Here is an 18827-nt window from a genome sequence, read left to right on the forward strand (position 1 = left end):
GAGGAGAATGGAGGTGAGCATGAATTCAACTAAGGCGTAGTCTAATTCTACTCTAAACTGTTCTCGCTTCCCTGACCACATCGTAAGCCGGTCACAACAGCACAAAATCTGCCCTCAGGAGATCATTTGGCCAAGTTCCCTGCCCTCAGGCGTATTATGTAGCACTTCGATGCTATTCTTTTTGACAGACAAGAGTCTGACCTGATCCACCTTGCAGTTTCTTTCTTTCTTTTTTTAATATTTTATTTATTTATTCATAGAGACACAGAGAGAGAGGCAGAGACACAGGCAGAGGGAGAAGCGGGCTCCACGCAGGGAGCCCGACGCGGGACTCGATCCTAGATCCCCAGGATCACGCCCCGGGCTGCAGGCAGCGCTAAACCTCTGCGCCACTGGGACTGCCCCACCTTGCAGTTTATCTGTAACTCCTACTAAGTAAATATGCAATCGCCTCTTACCTTTCTGTACCAATTTCACTTCATGTGTCAGGAGCATAAGTGATAGAATTCAACACTGTAACTATATGCTCTAATATGATAAAAATAAAAAAAAATAAGTCCTTTGCCAAACAAAACAAAGCATGAAGGGATAACAGCCATCACTCTCCTTGCTTCTAGGACTGTTTGCAATGTGTTTTTTTCATTTCATAAAGGCTTCAAATAAAACCAATATTTGCCCCAAGTGTTTTCTTCTAGTAGCGTGGGTTCACAACAATTCATGTTTTTTTTTTTTTACAATTCATGTTTTCATACAAAAGGATTAGAGTCAATCCTGAATTTATAGAATATTCTTGTTTTCTGTCCAACTTGTACAGTGCTGCCCCTTTATTTCTTTACCTATTAAAAAAATATTACATTGGGACGCCTGGGTGGCTCAGTGGTTGAGCATCTGCCTTCAGCTTGGAACATGATCCCAGAGTCCTGGGATCGAGTCCCACATCAGGCTCCCTGCATGGTGTAAAACTAGGGTCCTGGGATTGAGTTTCGATCTGGCTCCCTTCAGGTGACTGCTTCTCCCTCTGCCTATGTCTCTGTCTCTCTCTGTGTCTCTCATGAATAAATAAAATATTTTTAAAAAATTATGTATTTTCTGTTTAATCTTAGTTTGCATTTCATTTTGTCCAGTATATTCTTCTTTCCTCAAATGACCAAAAAGCTGCATTTGGTTAGAGTTAATAAGCTTAGAAGTTGACGGATGCCTGGGTGGGCAGTCAGTTAAGCCTCCGACTCTTGGTTTTGGTTCAGGTTGTGATCTCAGGGTTGTGGGATCAAGCTGGTGTCAGGCTCCGTGCTGAGCACTGAGCCTGAGTTCCTCTCTCCCTCTCCCTCTGCTCCCCCCACCCATGCTTGCACTTTCTCTCACTGTAAAATAAATAAACAAGACTTAAAAAAAGCCTAAAAGTTGATTAGTAGTGGACAAACCACTAAGCATAGGAATCAGGAGACACAGGTTCCTAGTCCTGGCTCTGTTACTATGTCACTGTAGAGACTTACGGGCCTTGGTTTCCTCATGTTAAATAAGGAGGGTAGATATGGTCTCTGTGTTCACTTCTAACAATTGTGATTTATACCTATCAATTAGAACGATGCTAGCAAAAGGAAGGAGCAAAGTTACTAACACAATGAGCGAGTGCATTTTCCAAACATTTTTACAATACTGATAAAACTTTATATGACCCTGGGATATGAGATCCAAGATCTTACTTTCAAATTCTATGTAAAGAAATTATAAGCATGTGTCATGCCAGACTTTTGGATGCGTCCAGAAAATAGTTAATCATCAGGACAGTGTTTCTAAATCTTATGCTTTTCACTATCAGCCCTCTAAGGAGCCATTTTCAACATTCCCCTCTGCCCCCAATTACTCCCTCTTGAAAAGTCTCACAAAATGTTTATGTATAGTTGTGACTTATATATAGAAAGAGCAAGATTTTTTCGCACACCCCCAAGAACCAAGTTGGGGACAGTATCGGCCATTGAGAACGCAAAATTTATGGGGTCAAGTTTTTGTGGTACCTAAACTTTTTGTTCAAATAAAAACTAGGTGTAAAAAAGGTCTGAGCTTATTCGCTTGGTAACCATTTCCATTTGCTGGAAGTGAAGGTCAGAGGTGACAAAGCAGCTAAGAGAATGACAGAAAATTACAGTCATCACAGAAGATCTGGAGGCGAGGGTGGGGAATGCTGTTTCTTCAAAGGAGTGGGTAAGAGGGTGAAGTTAGAAAAGTTGTGCTCCACACCAATAGGTTGCTGCTTTTTGGTCCTGGTGGACTGTCAGAAGAGGACGTCCAGGTTCACATGTGTGTCAACCTCAGGGTAGGTGTGTGCTCTCCCTCCTGCCAGCCCATCCCACTCCCCCCAAGTCTGAGGGTGAGCTCTCCGGACAGCAGGAACAAGGGAGATACCTGTAGAACCTCGATGGAGAAAGGCATGGGAATGCTATTGGAAGTAGCTTTCCCCACCTCCTGCCACCCACCCCCAGCTTGCCTCCTCTAATATCTCAATCCTGCTCACCCAAGCCCATTGATCAAAGGGGCGCTGTTGGATCTTCTCAGCGTGTTGTCTGTGGTGGCTGAAGTTGGCAGCAGCTCCAAGTCTAGTTCCATTTTCTCTTGTGCCATGTCCACGTCGAAGAAGAAGCCACTCTTTGATTCCAAGTTCTCAAGGTTTTCTGGCTCCCATTCACATAAGGACAAGTCAACTGGGTGAGGAGATGTAGGCAGAGAGGAAAAGGGGAAAAAGAGAAGAGAGGAGGAACCTCTTAGAGGAGTGAGGTACTCACCTTGACAGCCCTACCATCCCTAATACCAGTGGGCACTAAGTGGGGTAGGATTGACTCCGAACCTCCCACCATCCAAGCTCGAGGTTCCTAACGCTGAGAAGATCCTCCACTTCCAAGTCTATAATGAAAATGAGGAATTTATCTTAGTCACCTCCGCGAATCGTTCTCTATTTCTCTCAGCAAAGGAAAGCCCAGGTAAGCCTTTCCGGCCAAAACGAAAACTACAACCTGTCGCCTTCGAGAATCCGTCGGGTGCCGCCCCTCTGCGCCTGCGTCCCGTCCCGCCTGCTGACGCATGCTTATTACGCAAGCAATGAGAGTCAATAGGGGCGCCCTTTGTCAGCCTTGCCTGGGGGGCACGCGCAGTCTTAGGAGTCACCTTTTTACTCCAACCCAGGTCCTCTCTTAGTCTCTTCTCGGGGGCGATTCACCGTGGTTGTTCCTCTGCTCCTATGTGAACCCTGGGATGGTTTCACTCACCGTTATTTAGGAAAGAATGGGTGGGGAGGAGTAAGGTGTATGAGAGTGCCGTCCTTTCTGCGCTATATCTAATACTCCATTTTCTCAGTTTTGATTAGCCCGTCATCCCCTTCTAACTGAGGCCAAGAAGCTTAACTCCCACGATGAATTTTTCCATCCTGTTATAGCCAATACTACATATTTGTAATTGAGAAAAATGCTATATGTCTGGGGAAAAAAAAAACAAAACAAAACCCAAAACCTGCCACCTGTTCCCCAAGTGTCTTGTGGTAGGGTGCTAACCCAATTGAACCAATCGTGCAGACGAATCATTGTTTTCCAGGTGATCTCATTGTCTTTTTTTTTTTTTTTTAAGATTTTATTTACTTATTCATGAGAGACACAGAGAGGGAAGGGAGAGACACAGGTAGAGGGAGAAGCCGGCTCCATGCAGGGAGCCCGACGTGGGACTCCATCTCGGGACTCCCAAGATCACGCCCCGGGCTAAAGGCCCGCGCTAAACCGCTGAGCCACCCAGGGATCCCCTCATTGTTTTTTAACCTTAATTGTATTTTTACACTAAGTAAAATCTAGCTTCTCAAAGCTATTCGTCTAAGAAAATGATTTGAGTTAGAGAAGCTTATTTACTTAAATATCTCAGAATTTAGTATCCATCCAAATCAGGGTTTCCTTTTTTTAAAGATTTTATTTATTTATTCATGAAAGACACAGAAAGAGAGGCAGAGACACAGGCAGAGGGAAAAGCAGGCTCCATGCAAGGAGCCAGATGCAAGACTGGATTCCAGGAATCTGGGATCAGGCCCTGAGCCAAAGGCAGATGCCCAACCATTGAGCCACCCAGGTATCCCTCCTTTAAAAAAAAAAAAAAAAGGATCCCTGGGTGGCGCAGCGGTTTAGCGCCTGTCTTTGGCCCAGGGCGTGATCCTGGAGACCCGGGATCGAATCCCACATCGGGCTCCCGGTGCATGGAGCCTGCTCCTCCCTCTGCCTGTGTCTCTGCCTCTCTCTCTCTCTCTCTCTCTGTGACTATCATAAATAGATAAAAAAAATATTTTATTTATTCATGAGAAACACAGAGAGAGAAAGGCAGAGATACAGGCAGAGGGAGAAGCAGGCTCCCTGTGGGGAGCCCAATGCAGGACTTGATCCCAGACCCCGGAGTCACAACCTGAACCAAAGGCAGACTCTCAACCACAGAGCCACCCAGATGCCCCAGGGTTTTCATTTAATAATACTGCGTGGCTCAAACATTTTAAGAATTGCTCTTTTAGAATTTTTCACCACCAGTTAATGAGCCACGCTGAGTACTGAAATCCTAACTCCACACTAATAATTTTGTAAGACCATACCTTTTAGGAACCATATACAGGACTGGCAGAGAAGGTAAGCGAAACTACTGAAATGAGAGTTATGAATTAAAATAATCATTACATGGTATAGCACTTTAACGGTTTAAAAAATGTCTTCACATACTTATCTCAATTGGTTCAATCATGAACCCTGCTCAGCTAATCAGTGGTGAACTTAAAATAATGGGATTATCTTGAAACAGTTCATGACAAGTTATGACATGAATGATCATAATCATTCCTCATTCATTCTGAGAATAGAATAAGAAAAGCTTAATTATATCAGGCAGAATTGGGTTATCTAAATCCCAGACACGAGGATGATTTGGAGTCTCCTTTCCTGATGTAAGACAGGTTAACAATAGCTACCATTTTTCATGCACTTAATTATATGCCAGGCACTGTCCTAAGCACTTTAAATATGTGATTGCATTTAATACTTACAGTAACTCTGTGAGGTAGGCACCATCACAATGCCCATTTTTTTTAAAGGAGGAAACTGAACCCCATAGGGGTTACTCAAATTATAACTGCTAAATGGCAAAGCCACTCTGCCCTTGTATGTAGGTGAAAAGACAGATGAGGTGCCTCTGGATATTTCTCTAGATACTATTTCTGTACTCATAAGCACTTGATAAATACTTATTAAATTATTTTACGAATAAATGCAGGTTTTAAAAACCTGTCATTCACAGCTATTTTGTAAAGTAGGCAAATCTACTTCTATTTTACAGTTGATAAAATTCCAGAGAGATTAATGGCACATTTAGGTAGCAGTAGAATCTGAGCTGGTACCAAGATCTCCTAAAAATCACTGTTAAAGTTCCCAGGATACCTGGAAAGTTTACAAAAGATGGTAGTTAAAGCTGAATAAAGTCAGGGCGAACGTAGATGGCAGTGGTTAAATACAGAACAGGGGTCAAAGCCAAACTAAATATCAGAGAAATAGGGGGTACACCAGAAAACAAGTAGATCTTTGCTCCAGTCTACTGCTCATTTTACTTCTCAAAGAGTTTGTTAATATTCGTGGCAAGTAATAAGGTTTAGTGGATATATATTGAATGAATAGATCATCTCATCATGCCTAAGCATCACAGATACAAATTTTTAAAAATCTAAGTATAATAACACTAAGAAAATAGATAATAAAATGACAAGGGAGGAGCAACTGTGAGACTTTGAAGAAAAGAGGTAGTAATATGAAACGATAACATGGATAACATGCTCAAGATGGCAGGAAGTTTGCAGGTATTGCCAAAAAAGAGGAATTCTTTAATTAAGTGTAGCTGAATGCCAGGAACTCAGAGTACATATGCAAGTTAGAATGTCAAAAGGAACAAGTACTACAAAAACAATTCTGTATACCACAGGGGCAAACACAACATTTAAAGAAATTATTTTTACTTCTTCCCATTTCTACTCACGCACTATTATACCAACCTAGCTGTGTGTCATCATCAGCTTCTGCTGTTCTGTAGCAATATGCCATGATCTCAGATTGCTGGTTTGCTTTTACCTTGCCACTTATGCTACTCTTGTCTTTGTCCCAGTCTGCTACCATCTGTGCCAGGCCTCTTACTTATAAAAGGTGTCCCACAAATATGTCATAATCAGTTGTTTACTAGTCGTCATGGCAACTTTAAAGCAAATTTTCCTTATCACAAAAGCAAATCAAAGGCAAGCTGAACCCAAGCCCACAAACCACAAATACCCTAAACCTCCCAAAAGATTTATATGAAGGGTAAGAGAAACTAGGTAGGCAAGAACGATATGAATAGAATCTGGAAATGATGGTCAAGGTTGCATCCATCTTCTAACATGTCTTTGAGTTTCTCCTAATTGTTAAGGTCCTGAAAGTTAGGGATTCTACTAAATCATTTGACTCCTCAGAGTTAGGAATTCTACACGTAGCCAACAAATGATTGTTTAGTAGCTATTGTGAACAATAGAATGTACTATGTTGTTTTGAGCAGATGAGGGGGTTGCTGAGACCTTGAGATGAAAAGAGCTACATAAATTGGTCAAAAACAGAGCTTGCTTTTCCAATCCAGTTGGAAGAAAAATATAGGCAATTTAAAGGAAACTATCTAAAAGTGCTTTAAAAACTCTATATTACAAGCAGTGAATATTAACATTGAGGAATAAAATGATTGGATTTGGCAAGTTTAATATGGGACAACTAAGTTGAATAGGCAGGTAAAATTATTTTTGCTAAATTAAAAAAAAACATTTAATTTATTTATGAGAGACACACACACACAGAGGCAGAAACATAGGCAGAGTGAGGAGAAGCAGGATCCATGCAGGGAACCCAATGTGGGGGACTCAATCCCGGAACTCCGGGATCATGCCCTGAGCTGAAGGCAGATGCTCAACCACTGAGCCACCCAGGCATCCCTATTTTTGCTAAATTAAAAAAAATTATTTATTTATGTGAGAGAAAGTGCAAGCATGAGAAGAGGGGCAGGGCATAGGGAGAGGGACCAGCAGACCCCCCTGAGCAGGGAGTTTCACGCAGGGCTCAATCCCAGGACCCAGGGATCATGACCTGAGCCAAAGGCAGATGCCCAATGGACTGAACCACCCAGGTGGCTCTATTTTTGCTATATTTTGAAACCAATTTCATGACTATTAAATTTTCTGTATTTCTCCCTCTGTATGATTAACACAATACAATACCATCTTTATCCCATGGTTATTCAAGTAGCGAGGATTGAATGAGTTAATATTTCTAAAGCTCTTAGAATGGTGCCTAGCACACAGCAATTGCTACGTAGATATTTGTTAAATAAAATAAGTAATTCCAGGCCTCACACATGCTGAATGACTATTGTTAGGGTCTCTGTAAATCCTAGGAAGGAAAAAAAATTCTGGTTCTGCTACTTGTTCTTCAGGACTTTTCCTAATATCGTTGAAGCTGACAATGCTTGTAAAATGAAGATGGTGATTGCCACTCGCTATATGAACTCTTATTCGATTCTCTTTATTTTTACACCATTACTTTTGTTTTTTCACTTCCCTTTTGTTTAGTGCATCCAAACGGATTATCTGAAAAAAAAAATCAGCCCCTCCAAACACCAAACAAAATCAAGGGATTTAAGAAATGGGCAGAGATCACAGAGATCAGAGCAAATAAATTGGCATTGAAAAAACATGGAAACCACAAGTTTCTGTTTCCCTTGAATATTGGCCCAAACTCCTCCTGAACGGCGATGCTCCACTGTCTCCAAACTATTGGTTCTTTTCAAAATCGGGCGCCAGGGTCCCCGGGCCAATGCCAGAGAGGAAGGCGCCGGGCCCCCTGAAAACGCTCCTCCCTTTTGGAGGAGGTTTGCGGGGCGGGGTTCCCACGCATGCTCGGTGCCCGCGGGCTCATTGGCGCGGCCGCCGGGCGCGTGCGCAGGACCCGATGGGTGCCCGGACGCGGAAGACTTGGCCCCGCGGCGGTTCCCGCTGCTGAAGCGTGGGAGGCGGAAAAGGCGGCAGGTTGTAGATTTTGGTCTTGGCCCCAAGGGGTTCCCTCGGGCCATTAGAACCCAAGAGAGGAAGAGGAGGCACCGCGGCGGCGGCTGAAGGGCCGAACCCCCCACCTGTCCTCCAGGCGGGGAGGGGGGGTAGGGAGGGGATAAGCACCCCTCACAGGGCTGAGGATCCTCCGGGACCGAGTCCCAGAGCATGGGGGGCTGGACCGGGTCCCCCAGCATGGGGAACTGGAGCCGTCGAGGCCGCCCGGCCGGGCCCTGCCCAACTGTCAGCTTTTTGGTACTAGCGCTGCCTGGGCAGCTGCGGTGTTTGTAGCCCGGCCCCGGTTGAGGTCGTCGGCCAAAAGATAGCAACATGAGTTCCGCCGCTGCCTAGTTTCCTCCCCATCCTCTTCTCCCTCCGTCCGCCTCCTCCCTCCCTCCTCTTCCCCATACCTCGTCTTTTTCTTTCCCTCTCTCGTATTCCTCTTTTCCCACCACCCTGCTCTCCTCTTCCCCCTCGGTCCTCCTCCTTTCCTCATCTTCCTTTCCCGATCCTGTCCTCCTTTTACTCTCTCTGCTTTCCTGCTTTTCTATATATCCGCTTTCCCTATCTCTTGCTCTTTTCCTTCCATCCCTCTCTTTTCCTTCACCCTCTTCCTTTATTCTGTCACCCTCCACCACCTCCCACTCCACTACCGCCCCCCTTCCTCCTCCCCTCACTCACTCTCAAGCTCCCTTCCTCATCCTCATCCTCCTTCCCTCCTCCTCCTTTCCTGCTTTTCTCCGCCCCTTAGCCCCCGCCCCTAAGCCTCCGCCCCTTAGCCCCCGCCCCCAGCTGCCAGTCCCCAGCAGCTCAGTCCTGCAGTGAGAGTCTTGGGAGTCCATAGCTAAGCACCAGGAGCTGAGCACTGTCCGCTGTGCCTGCCTGCAAGTCTCCGACATGGCTCAGGAGAAAATGGAGCTGGACTTCGAGCCTGACACATCCGATGGGGGCACCCTGAGGAGATCCAGCAGCGCTCCCCTGATCCATGGGCTCAGGTGAGGCGGGTTGGGAACGATGAAGTACAGGGTTCAGGGGCTCCTTGACCCCCTGCAAGCAATCTTCCTTCCCTAAAGTGAGAGTTGGTGCTCATCTGGGTTTTCCAAATTAAGGGCATGAGGACTTGTTTGCTCGACAGTGACTTGGGTCCCAAGGTGGAGTGAAAGTTTGACCCCAGACTCTGGGAAGTGTGGAAAAAATGGGACCCTCTTTACCTGGGGCTCTCTTGGCCCACTCTGAAAGGATCTACAAGAAGCTTCTGGATCTTGTAACAGGTTGCTTGCCCTGCCTAATTTGCACCACTGAATGTTAGCCTGAAGCCCCTGGAACTAGACTTGCAACTTGACACCTGTCTCTAAGAGCTGCTATTTCTAAGCTTAGTTTAGGAACCCTGGCATTAACGGAGCATTTACTTTAATAAATCACAATTTATCTAATAACTTGTAACAAGTGTCGTGTTCATGGCACATTAAGTGATTGGGATTTGTCGTAATGTTTTCAGATCCTAAAACTGCCTGGAATGCATATCAGTGAATAAAAAACAAAAGGTGTCTCTTAGCTTAGGTCAGTGAAAATACAGGTTTTAGAAAACAATGGAAAGAATCAACCCTTGAATTTTAGTGGTAGGGTCTTGTATTTTCACGTGAATACTCACTAGAGGGTCTATTTTAAGGTAGAATCTTACAATAGTGAAGGTTATGTTGGCAGACCTCCTGAGCCTATTACATTTCACTCCTGTAAGTAGACAATTCATCTTAGTGGAGAGCTAATTTGTGAGACCTTGTAGAAATGGAATTAGCCCAAAAAAGGGGATGGGAGTAGAATTAGCCAAAATCATTAATCAAGCACAGTGAAGGCAGAGAAATAGGTAATTTTTATCTATCAAACTGATTATAATATCTGTATTTGAGGGGAAAATGGATTTACTCATTTTCTTGTATTAAATTTTTAAACTGAGGGAATGATGGGGTGACTCTTTGCTTTCTTAATGGCTGTCCTCAGCTCTACATTTATTTTTGATACTATAGGAATAAATTGGTCTTTTGGGGTTGTCTTTTTAAATCTGGTAAGCAAGCAATTGCAAGGGACTAGGGCGATCATGCTGACCTGCATTTAGACTGTCATAGAAATAACACTGTTTTTTGAATCGAGATTTAAGTAATTACTTGCCAGGGTAGCATGATGTGACAGAAGGAGTGAGGAGACAAGACCTAGTCCCAATATCTCTCCCTAACTGTGATCATGAATGAGTCACTTAGCCATTCTAAGTGTCTGTTTTTTCATTTGAAACTTAAGACCTGAATTAGGTGATCTCATGGGTCCAGTGAAGCCCAATTCAATTCAGTCCTGAAAATTTTTCTTGGCTTCTTATCATGGGCACGGCACTCTGCTAGGCACTGCGGGGATGTTATACAAGAAGGAACAAAAGACCTCTACCATGGAATTTAAAACACACGCACACTTCTCTGTAATAAGAGGTAAAGTCGATGTCTCAAGAAGCATCTTATTTCGCATTGTGCTCTTTGGACTCAAAGGAGGGCAGGATTGCATTCGGTTTGTGGACTGAAGAGAGGCTTCATTCACAGAGGGTATTGGATTGAAATGGGTGCTCAAGGAGAGGAAGGATTTTGATTGATGGTGGTGAGAGGTAGGACATTGTGAAAGCAGAAGAGGCAACTTGAGAAAAACTCCAGGTATGTTTATTTAGTTGTACAGCAGACTCACAGGTAGAACACTTATTTAGGGCTATAGTGGGAGATGTGCTGATGGGCCCTGTACTGTAGCACAAGGCTCCCCAGCTCTTCTCATGGTCATGGCACACATAGAAAGCAGTAGTATGTTTAGGTCCTTTGGTGTAAACAGATGAGGCTGCTGGTGTCTGGTGGGAACTGGTTTGGGGGCGTGAGCTCTGACCAGAAGCAGCTGGAGGCAACCAGTTTGGAGCCCCGCCCCATACCTCTCCTAGCTTGCCCCCCAACCACTGAGGAGATCAGTATCTGGGCAAACCTGTGATCCACAGCACACCACCACAGAAGCTCTGAAGAGGTCAGTGAGGAGCTTATTCATTGTACAAAATGAGGAACCATGGAAGATTTCATTGTTGATCAGAGAGTTGATGGATATCTCAAATGAGAAGACACTAATAATTTTATTTTTATTTTTTAGTGATCTTTCACAGGTCTTTCAACCTTATACATTTAGAACTCGGAGGAATAGTACAACAGTTATGAGCCGTCATAACCTGGTAAGTATAGAAGTAAGTATTTTAGTGGTATGGATTGGGGAAAACACTTTCAAATGTAGTTCATTCTTAAGATGATGTGCTATGCCCCTCTGTTCACAAAAGAAAAAAATATTTTACCTGTCTTGCTCATTCTGTGGCCATTTTCAGTTTTTGGTGCAAAAAAGAGATCTGGTTAAAGTTTTTTCTTGGCTGTGGGACTTTGTATTTCTAAAGATTGTTGTTTTTTGTCACTACTTGCATCATGGTTATGAGGTAAGTCAGGATTAACCTCTAAATATAGCTGAGAAAAATGATCTTTATTTGTTCTAGAAAGCAAAAATCATTAAGACAGTAGCAGAGTATTTGTCTCTGGCACATATCTGTTGGACAGTGCTATTTATCCAAAGTAAGATCTCCTTTAAAATGCTCGTATTTATGTTCTCAGCAGAGTTGCTAATAGTGACTGTTTTATATAGCCAGAGCTGTTGGGATCACTTTATTAGTTGGTTGCATTGGGAGAAATGATGATGAGGTTTTTTATATAGTAGCACTTCACATGTGGAGCCCACTTATCCAGTAGCTGCAGTGCGCTGGAAGACATCTGAGATGTAAGCAAACAGACCTCTGAATGGCTGTGCTTGATTTCCATAGTCTGAGCATAAAGGTTCATCAGATTATTTATAGGGAGCCTCTCTGACCTCTGAATCATCTAAAATTTATGCATAATTATAATAAGCTTCCAACTCGGTAGTATGTGAGAAGCAGCAAATCAGCAGAGGTGCATTCGGGTTTAAGGTACACTAATAGCTGCTAGCAAGGGAGGAGAGGGGAAAACTGAAAAGCAGACAGAGGTTTTTTAAAAATTAGTCTGCGGCTTAGTATGAGGACGAAGAGCCTGTTAATAGACCCTGAGGGTCTCACTGGCATAGAACTGTAGAATTCTTGATGTTCTTAAAGGTACCTGGGTCATTAACCTTTCTTAAATTATACTAGTCCCTTTGCTTATATGGTATTCTACATGTTACAGAGTCCTTTCACACTTTTCATTCTCATAGCAACCCCTGTGAAGTAGGCAGGACAAAAGATGTTTTTCCCAGTTAAAAGAGGCAGCAGCTAAGTGTCGGCTGAGAGAAGTGACTTGCTTAGAATCACGTGATTGGTAAGTGGCAGAGCTGGGATTAGAATAGAGATGTGCCAGTGTCATTAAGAAAGGGGGAAAAAATACATCACTTTTAAAAAAGATTTCCAGCCGAAGTGGCTAGGAATGCTTAAAGGGGGGGAAATGTTAGCTATCTGGAGGTTTGATTCACTTTATCTTCCCTGAGGATACTGGAAAACAACTTAATTTCACTGTGTATGTGAAAAATGTTTCCACTTGTTACACAGCTGTGTCCTGATATCAGTAAGTTGACCAAAGAAGGGAAAATGAATTTGCCTCTTTATGCTTGACTTTGCCCTTTTCTAAGAAGCGAAGATTCCTATCGACCCTGTCTAGGCTCACCTCTCCTTGCTCCCTGACAAAACCTTTTTCTCTGTCTGCACGGAAATACCTCATTTGCCAGAGGGGCCACGTTGATTCCGTGCTCTTTGCCCACCCTTGCATTGTCTTTCCCTCCGTCCCCTTCTCCTTTTGAGTTTCCTGCTTCGGGGAAGCCTTCCGCAACACCCCTTGTGTCCTTCTGTCATCATACTGATTATACCATATATGTTAGATCACAGCGTCCTCTATCAATCTTAATACTAACCTGCCAGAAGCAAGGTGTGGAATGAAATGGAGAGGAGACTGGCACAAGAAAATGTGCAGAGGTCATTTCTTCATGATTTGACAACTGACCAGGCATAAATGCAGGGAGAAGGAGGACTCCCGGGCACTGAACTTTTATATCTTAGTGACCAGGGGAAGAATGTTGCCTTTACCACTACAAGTAGGGAAATTTCAAGGCATTGGTCATTTGAAAGGCCAGGAGATAAATTCTTCCCGGGCATTTTGGGTTCAAGATGCCACTGGCTCCTTGCTGTTCTCTAAAGTAATATTCCAATTAAAAAAAATAATAACTCTGCAAGCTTCATGCACCTTTCACTTCTGGCAGATGCCCCTTCTCCATTCACAGAGAAGGCAAACAGCCCTCTTGTGTACATGTCAGCTTTCTTCTCCTGAAAATGTCTTTACCTTCACATGTGGTGCTTTCTCCTAATGGTGCCTAGATTTTCTGAGTCTCCTGTCACTTTGCTTGGTGTGTTGTCTCCTCTCTAGTCCCTTCCTCCGTAGCTTTTTTGCTCCCACCTTCTTCTGACTCACAAATCTAATATCTGGAACACAAATTTGTCTTTTTTCATAGATCTCTCTTTCCCTGTTTTCCCTTCACCCCTCTGAGCTTTCACAAAGCTTAATCCACACCACACTGCCTCTCATTCCTTGTCTCCTAATTCTTTGCCAACTATTCAGCCAGTTTGTGATCTCACTACTTCTATCACCACGCTATTAAAAAACTGTTCTTGCAGGGGCACCTGGCTCAGTTGGTTAAGCTTCTGACTCTTGATTTTGGCTCAGGTCCTGCTCTCAGGGTCCTGGAATCGAGCTTTACGTCAGGCTCAGCGCAGAGTCTGCTTGTCCCTCTCCCTCTGCTCCTCCCTCTGCTCACACTCTCTCAAAAAAAAAAAATAAAATATTGAAAAAAAAAAACAAAACTCTGTTCTTGCAAAAGTCACCAGTGCCCACTTCATTGCTAGTGGCAGGGTCCTCTTTTCTTAGCCCACTTGAGTTATTTGCTTTACTGAACACCATTAATCAGCACCCTCCTTCAAGTGCTTGGCTTTTTTCTTAGCCTGCACATTAACACTTGTTTCCCATACCAGACACTGCATTGTTCCTCCCTGTCCTCCTTTTGGGTCTTCTCTCCAGTTCTGTCTAAATTGACAAGTTGTACATCATATAGATGTAGCATCTAAATTTCTGACTTTCTCTGCAAGCAGCTTTTTGCAGTTTTTGACTTTCCTGAAGATTTCTTTGCTGCTGGGGTTTCTTTTGTTCTCTGGTCACATCCATACTCTCTTCCATGGTACCGTTAGTCTTTCTGCCTTATTTACTTGCCTAGTAGCTTAGTGTTTTTCTTTCTTTTTTTAAAAGATTTATTTATTTATTTGAGAGAGTGCACATGCGCCAGCAGGAGGAAGGGTAGAAGGAGAGAGAGAGAGAGAGAGAGAATCCATAGACAGATCCCCACTGAACGTGGAGGAGCCCAATGTGGGGCTTGATCCTAGGACCCCAAGATCATGACCTGAGCTGAAACCAAGAGTCGGCCCCTTGGCCACCTAACCAACTGAGCCACACAGACGCCCCGCTTAGTGTTTTTCAAATGGCCTAATTAAGAGTTTACCAGTAAACATGTGTTACTTTTCTAGTGGAAAAAAAACTTAAAGAGGATTTTAGTCATAAAGTCTTTATGTTTTCAGAGCATAGGAGAGGGAAAAAGAAAGGGTGGGTACTAAAGAGATACTCTTTGAGGCAAAATCATATTTCATTGTATAAGTTTTAAAAATTTAACCCAAAATAGCTTTTGCCTAAAAAGCTTAGCAGTTTATCACTGTTTTATACTACTTACTACATTAGGATTTTTAGATGTTTAATAGGGTAGGGCTTCTTGTAACAGGATCATTGTCTTATTTGGTCTAAATAGCATTACAAATTTATTTGCATTTAATTAGGGAATAAATAGCTTACATTAAGGATATTAGAACCTTGTAAGAGCTGTTGAGATGAATTGTACCTTTCATTTTTGATCAGATTGGGATTATTTTGAAGGAACATAATTTGGCCCCCAAATAATTTTAGCTTTGTGTTGTCAAAAAATTATGATCTAAGGGAGAGCAACAGTTACCTGAAAAATACACATTGCCTTCCACACTGATTTTCTTAACTAGTAAGTAAGGGTTTGCGGTGATAGTGGTAGTGACCACATTTTAGAATTGATTTAGATCACACAAGCAAAATTTTCTTATTACAGTTTTAAAGTGTTTTTAATCAACCCTAATCATAGATAAACTACTAAGCCAGGCTTGTTAGCCTGTCTTCCTCCATGGGTACATCAGTGTTAAAATGACTAAACTCAGATTTTTCTTTCCCTTCTTACCTATTTCCTTATTTTAGATAAGTGAGGGTTAATGGATATTTCCAAGGCCTGGAATCTTTTTTTTTTTAACATAAATGTACATAGCCCTGCATTCATTTGGGAAAAGTGTTAAAGTCAATGCCTGTCTGGCGACAGATGGTGCTTTGAGGTTGGATACCTGGTGTACCTGGTGAATGTCCCGCCTCTAGTATGTTAATGTTAAGTGGTCTAAAGAGCTCCATCTTGGAAAAGAATATGAAATCTTAGCTGGGAGGAGGTTAGACACTGGGGCTGACAGCAAACTGCTGCCTTGTGATTCAGTAAATAGTAAATGTTTACTTTTCCTTTCCAGTTGCTGTCATCCTCCCCTAATCGTGTTCCTAGTAGCCGACTGCATCAGATCAAAAGGGTAAATTTTACTTCTTAGCCCAGACCTACAATTGTTTCAATTGTCCATTTTGATTTTATTTTCATTCTGAAGATTTAGCTATTAAACCTGAGTCAGGCTGCCACTCTAGGTGGCCACAGACAGCCAAAAATTCTTTTGAGTGTGCAGGTGAAATGCATATGTGGCAGGCGTGATGATCTTAGAATGTTCTGCCGCCCTGTGATATTGCCAAAGAAGGCAGGAAAATCTTTGAAAATTTTCTTCGAAGTAGAGAACCATGTGGCTGTGGATACTGTTTTCAGCACATGTTTGTCTTTGCAGGAGGAAGGCATGGATATGATGAACAGGGAAACAGCACACGAACGGTTAGTGTTTCACAAGAACAGGGCCTAGGTGTTGTATGTCTCATTCTGAGCACTGATGGCCTTTCATTTTTGTTTGTTTTAGGGAAGTGCAGACAGCAATGCAGATAAGCCAATCATGGGATGAGAGCTTGAGCTTGGTAAAGTTCTCCCATGTTTGCTTGTTTAATTTTTTTTTTTTTTTTTTTTTTTTTTTTTTTTTTTTTTTTTTACTTTCTGGAAACCTTTATGTTGTTCATTGGCTTTGTTAATTTTTTTCATACCTTCCTGTCCTTCCCATGTCCAAATTTGTATTCATTTCTAACCTCTGCTTTTCCACCAGAATATGAGATTGCAACTTTTTAGAGTTTGTACATTTCTGTCCTAAAAATGTAGGCATGTTTGAGTAGTAGAGAAGAGCTGTGATGTGCTGAATTGTGAATTATGAGGAAATATGTTTTATGTTCACAGAGTGACAGCGATTTTGAGAAGCCGGAGAAACTATATTCTCCTAAAAGGATTGACTTCACTCCAGTTTCTCCGGCACCGTCACCCACCAGAGGATTTGGAAAGGTAGGCTCATTGATAAGATGTTAACTCTCTTTCACACTCCAAGCTCTTTGCTCTAAAGTACACACACACAGCTTCATTTGTAAAGAATCCATGACTGGAAGGAAAATTAATGGAAGTCTGTGATAATAACTTGAAAAAATGGTATATCAATATATGTATATATTCTTGTGTGTGTGTATACCTATATAGATATACATAGCTAAGCAGTTTTAAGGATTTTGTTTCTCTTATTTTGAGAACCTTTTGAAAGCTGGAGCACTAGAACTATTTTAATATTAAATATGTTTTTTCTAGCAATGTTTTTCACCATCCTTACAAATGTTTGTGAGCAGCAGTGGGCTGCCACCAAGTCCTGTTCCTAGTCCCAGACGCTTTGCCAAGTAAGTAAACCTACTTTTCAAAAATGTGGTTTGAAATGCTACACTTTGAATTTGTCTCTCCTGATGAGCTTTTTTCTCAACATTTTCTTATGGAAATTTTCAAACAGACAGCAAAATTGAACACAGTGAGTATCCTATACTACCTACCACCTGTATTCTATCAGTGATGTTTTACCAGATACACATTTTTTGAGACAGCGCCAGAGAATGAACACACACACACACACGCAAAAAATATCCTTTGTTGAGGATAAGGGAAAAAAATTTAAGGTTATAGACCAGTCAAATCCAAATAAATTTTTAATAAGGTTTATCTTTAAAAAAAAAAAAGCTATCGTAGATACCTTGTTTTATAAAATGATTTTTAAAAATAGCTTCAAACGCCATGTTGTTTCAGATTGTTGTATGCCAGGTTAAATCTCATTTTGGCATTTCAGTTCCTCAAATTACAACATGGGCATTTTCCAATCGTCAATTTTTTTTTGTATTTTTTTTATTGGAGTTTGATTTGCCAACATATAGTATAACACCCAGTGCTCATCCCGTCAAGTGCCCTCCTCAGTGCCCATCACCCAGTCACCCCAAGCCGACTGTCAATTTTATTGCTTTATTTGGTGGGCTATAACATTTATCTTGCATCTTAGAAGCACTTCACATTCTCCTGTTTATTTGTTCTTTAAAGCAAGAGGAGTCAGAGTCCAGTCAAATGTATCAGGCCCAGTGTTCTTGGTCCCCTGAAAAGAAAAGGTAAGCATCCCACTTCTGATATTAAACCTAGTTGAGCTTAAATGACAAATTAGAATTTGTCTGAAATTAGCTCAAGGCATGACTCCTTTTTTCTAAAGAAATGTGAAATATTCTTCCCAACGTATGCTTTACAGATTCTAAATTTTGTGATTTAGTTATCTGATACTATGTTTTTTACACTTCCTAACTGAATCTTATTCATATATTCATATTACCAATATATATTCCAAAAATTTTGCCTCTGAGTGATCTGAATAGAAAGCAGATGCAAGCTAATACGTTGCAAAAGTTTGTGCTTATGTCCTAGCAAATACATTTCTAAACATGCTGCATGCTCAGATATAAGCCACCACCAAATTATGCCTCACAAAGAGAGGCTGCCTCATATTCGAGTCCATAGGGTTTTTGATATGAAGGGGGTGCTCTTAGTTACATTGTTTTGAACCACAGAGTTCTAAACTAAAATGGTGTCACTCAGTGCTAGTTTTAGATGCCTGTGAGGGCCCCGAATGGAGTCTACTTTAAAAAGGCACAAAAAATTAACATAGGTTGAGTCATTATTCCTGGGACTATTCTCATATGATTGTAAACATTGGATGTCACTTTAAACAAGAGTCTTTTTAAAAAAGATTTAATTAATTAATTAATTTATTTATTAATGAAAGACACACACAGAGAGGCAGAGACATAGGTAGAGGGAGAAGCAGGCTTCATGCAGGAAGTCTGATGTGGAACTCGATCCCTGGACTCCGGGATCACACCCTGAGCCGAAGGCAGACTCTCAACTGCTGAGCCACCCAGGCATCCCTAAACAAGAGTCTTAATAATTTTGAAAAAGCAATTTAGTAAGTGGTGTATTTGTGCCAATCACCTTTGCGGCCAGGAAAGCAGTCCCTCTCCTAATACTAGGTAAACAGGTATTTGCAGCTTTGGTGGAAACTTTCCACTGACAG

General features: G+C 42.1%; 2 protein-coding genes across 20 annotated transcripts in view; one reads left to right on the forward strand and one right to left on the reverse strand.

Moving 5' to 3' along the window:
- LOC140628109 (P2R1A-PPP2R2A-interacting phosphatase regulator 1-like) overlaps positions 1 to 6198 on the reverse strand; it is an 84751-nt gene extending 78553 nt beyond the window's left edge. For 11 of the 14 annotated variants that reach the window (XM_072817052.1, XM_072817045.1, XM_072817044.1 and 8 more), the window contains exons 1-2: positions 6050 to 6198; positions 2513 to 2699 (exon numbers count right to left, since the gene is read on the reverse strand). In XM_072817052.1, coding sequence (XP_072673153.1) covers positions 2513 to 2699; positions 6050 to 6170 — 308 coding nt within the window. In that variant the 5' untranslated portion in view covers positions 6171 to 6198. Of the gene's footprint in view, positions 1 to 2512; positions 2700 to 2842; positions 2899 to 2931; positions 3087 to 6049 lie in introns of those variants that run through there. The other 3 variants (XM_072817050.1, XM_072817049.1, XM_072817054.1) reach the window with 3 other exon arrangements.
- Positions 6199 to 7989: 1791 nt separating this feature from the next.
- The window catches only part of PABIR2 (PABIR family member 2), a 215053-nt gene continuing 204215 nt past the window's right edge, over positions 7990 to 18827 (forward strand). For 3 of the 6 annotated variants that reach the window (XM_072817352.1, XM_072817348.1, XM_072817350.1), the window contains exons 1-8: positions 7991 to 9111; positions 11279 to 11357; positions 15798 to 15854; positions 16155 to 16198; positions 16281 to 16335; positions 16646 to 16747; positions 17042 to 17127; positions 17810 to 17874. In XM_072817352.1, coding sequence (XP_072673453.1) covers positions 9014 to 9111; positions 11279 to 11357; positions 15798 to 15854; positions 16155 to 16198; positions 16281 to 16335; positions 16646 to 16747; positions 17042 to 17127; positions 17810 to 17874 — 586 coding nt within the window. In that variant the 5' untranslated portion in view covers positions 7991 to 9013. Of the gene's footprint in view, positions 9112 to 11278; positions 11358 to 15797; positions 15855 to 16154; positions 16199 to 16280; positions 16336 to 16645; positions 16748 to 17041; positions 17128 to 17809; positions 17875 to 18827 lie in introns of all 6 variants that reach the window. The other 3 variants (XM_072817346.1, XM_072817351.1, XM_072817349.1) reach the window with 2 other exon arrangements.

This window comes from Canis lupus, chromosome X, assembly GCF_048164855.1.
Source record: "Canis lupus baileyi chromosome X, mCanLup2.hap1, whole genome shotgun sequence".
Lineage (NCBI taxonomy): Eukaryota > Metazoa > Chordata > Mammalia > Carnivora > Canidae > Canis > Canis lupus.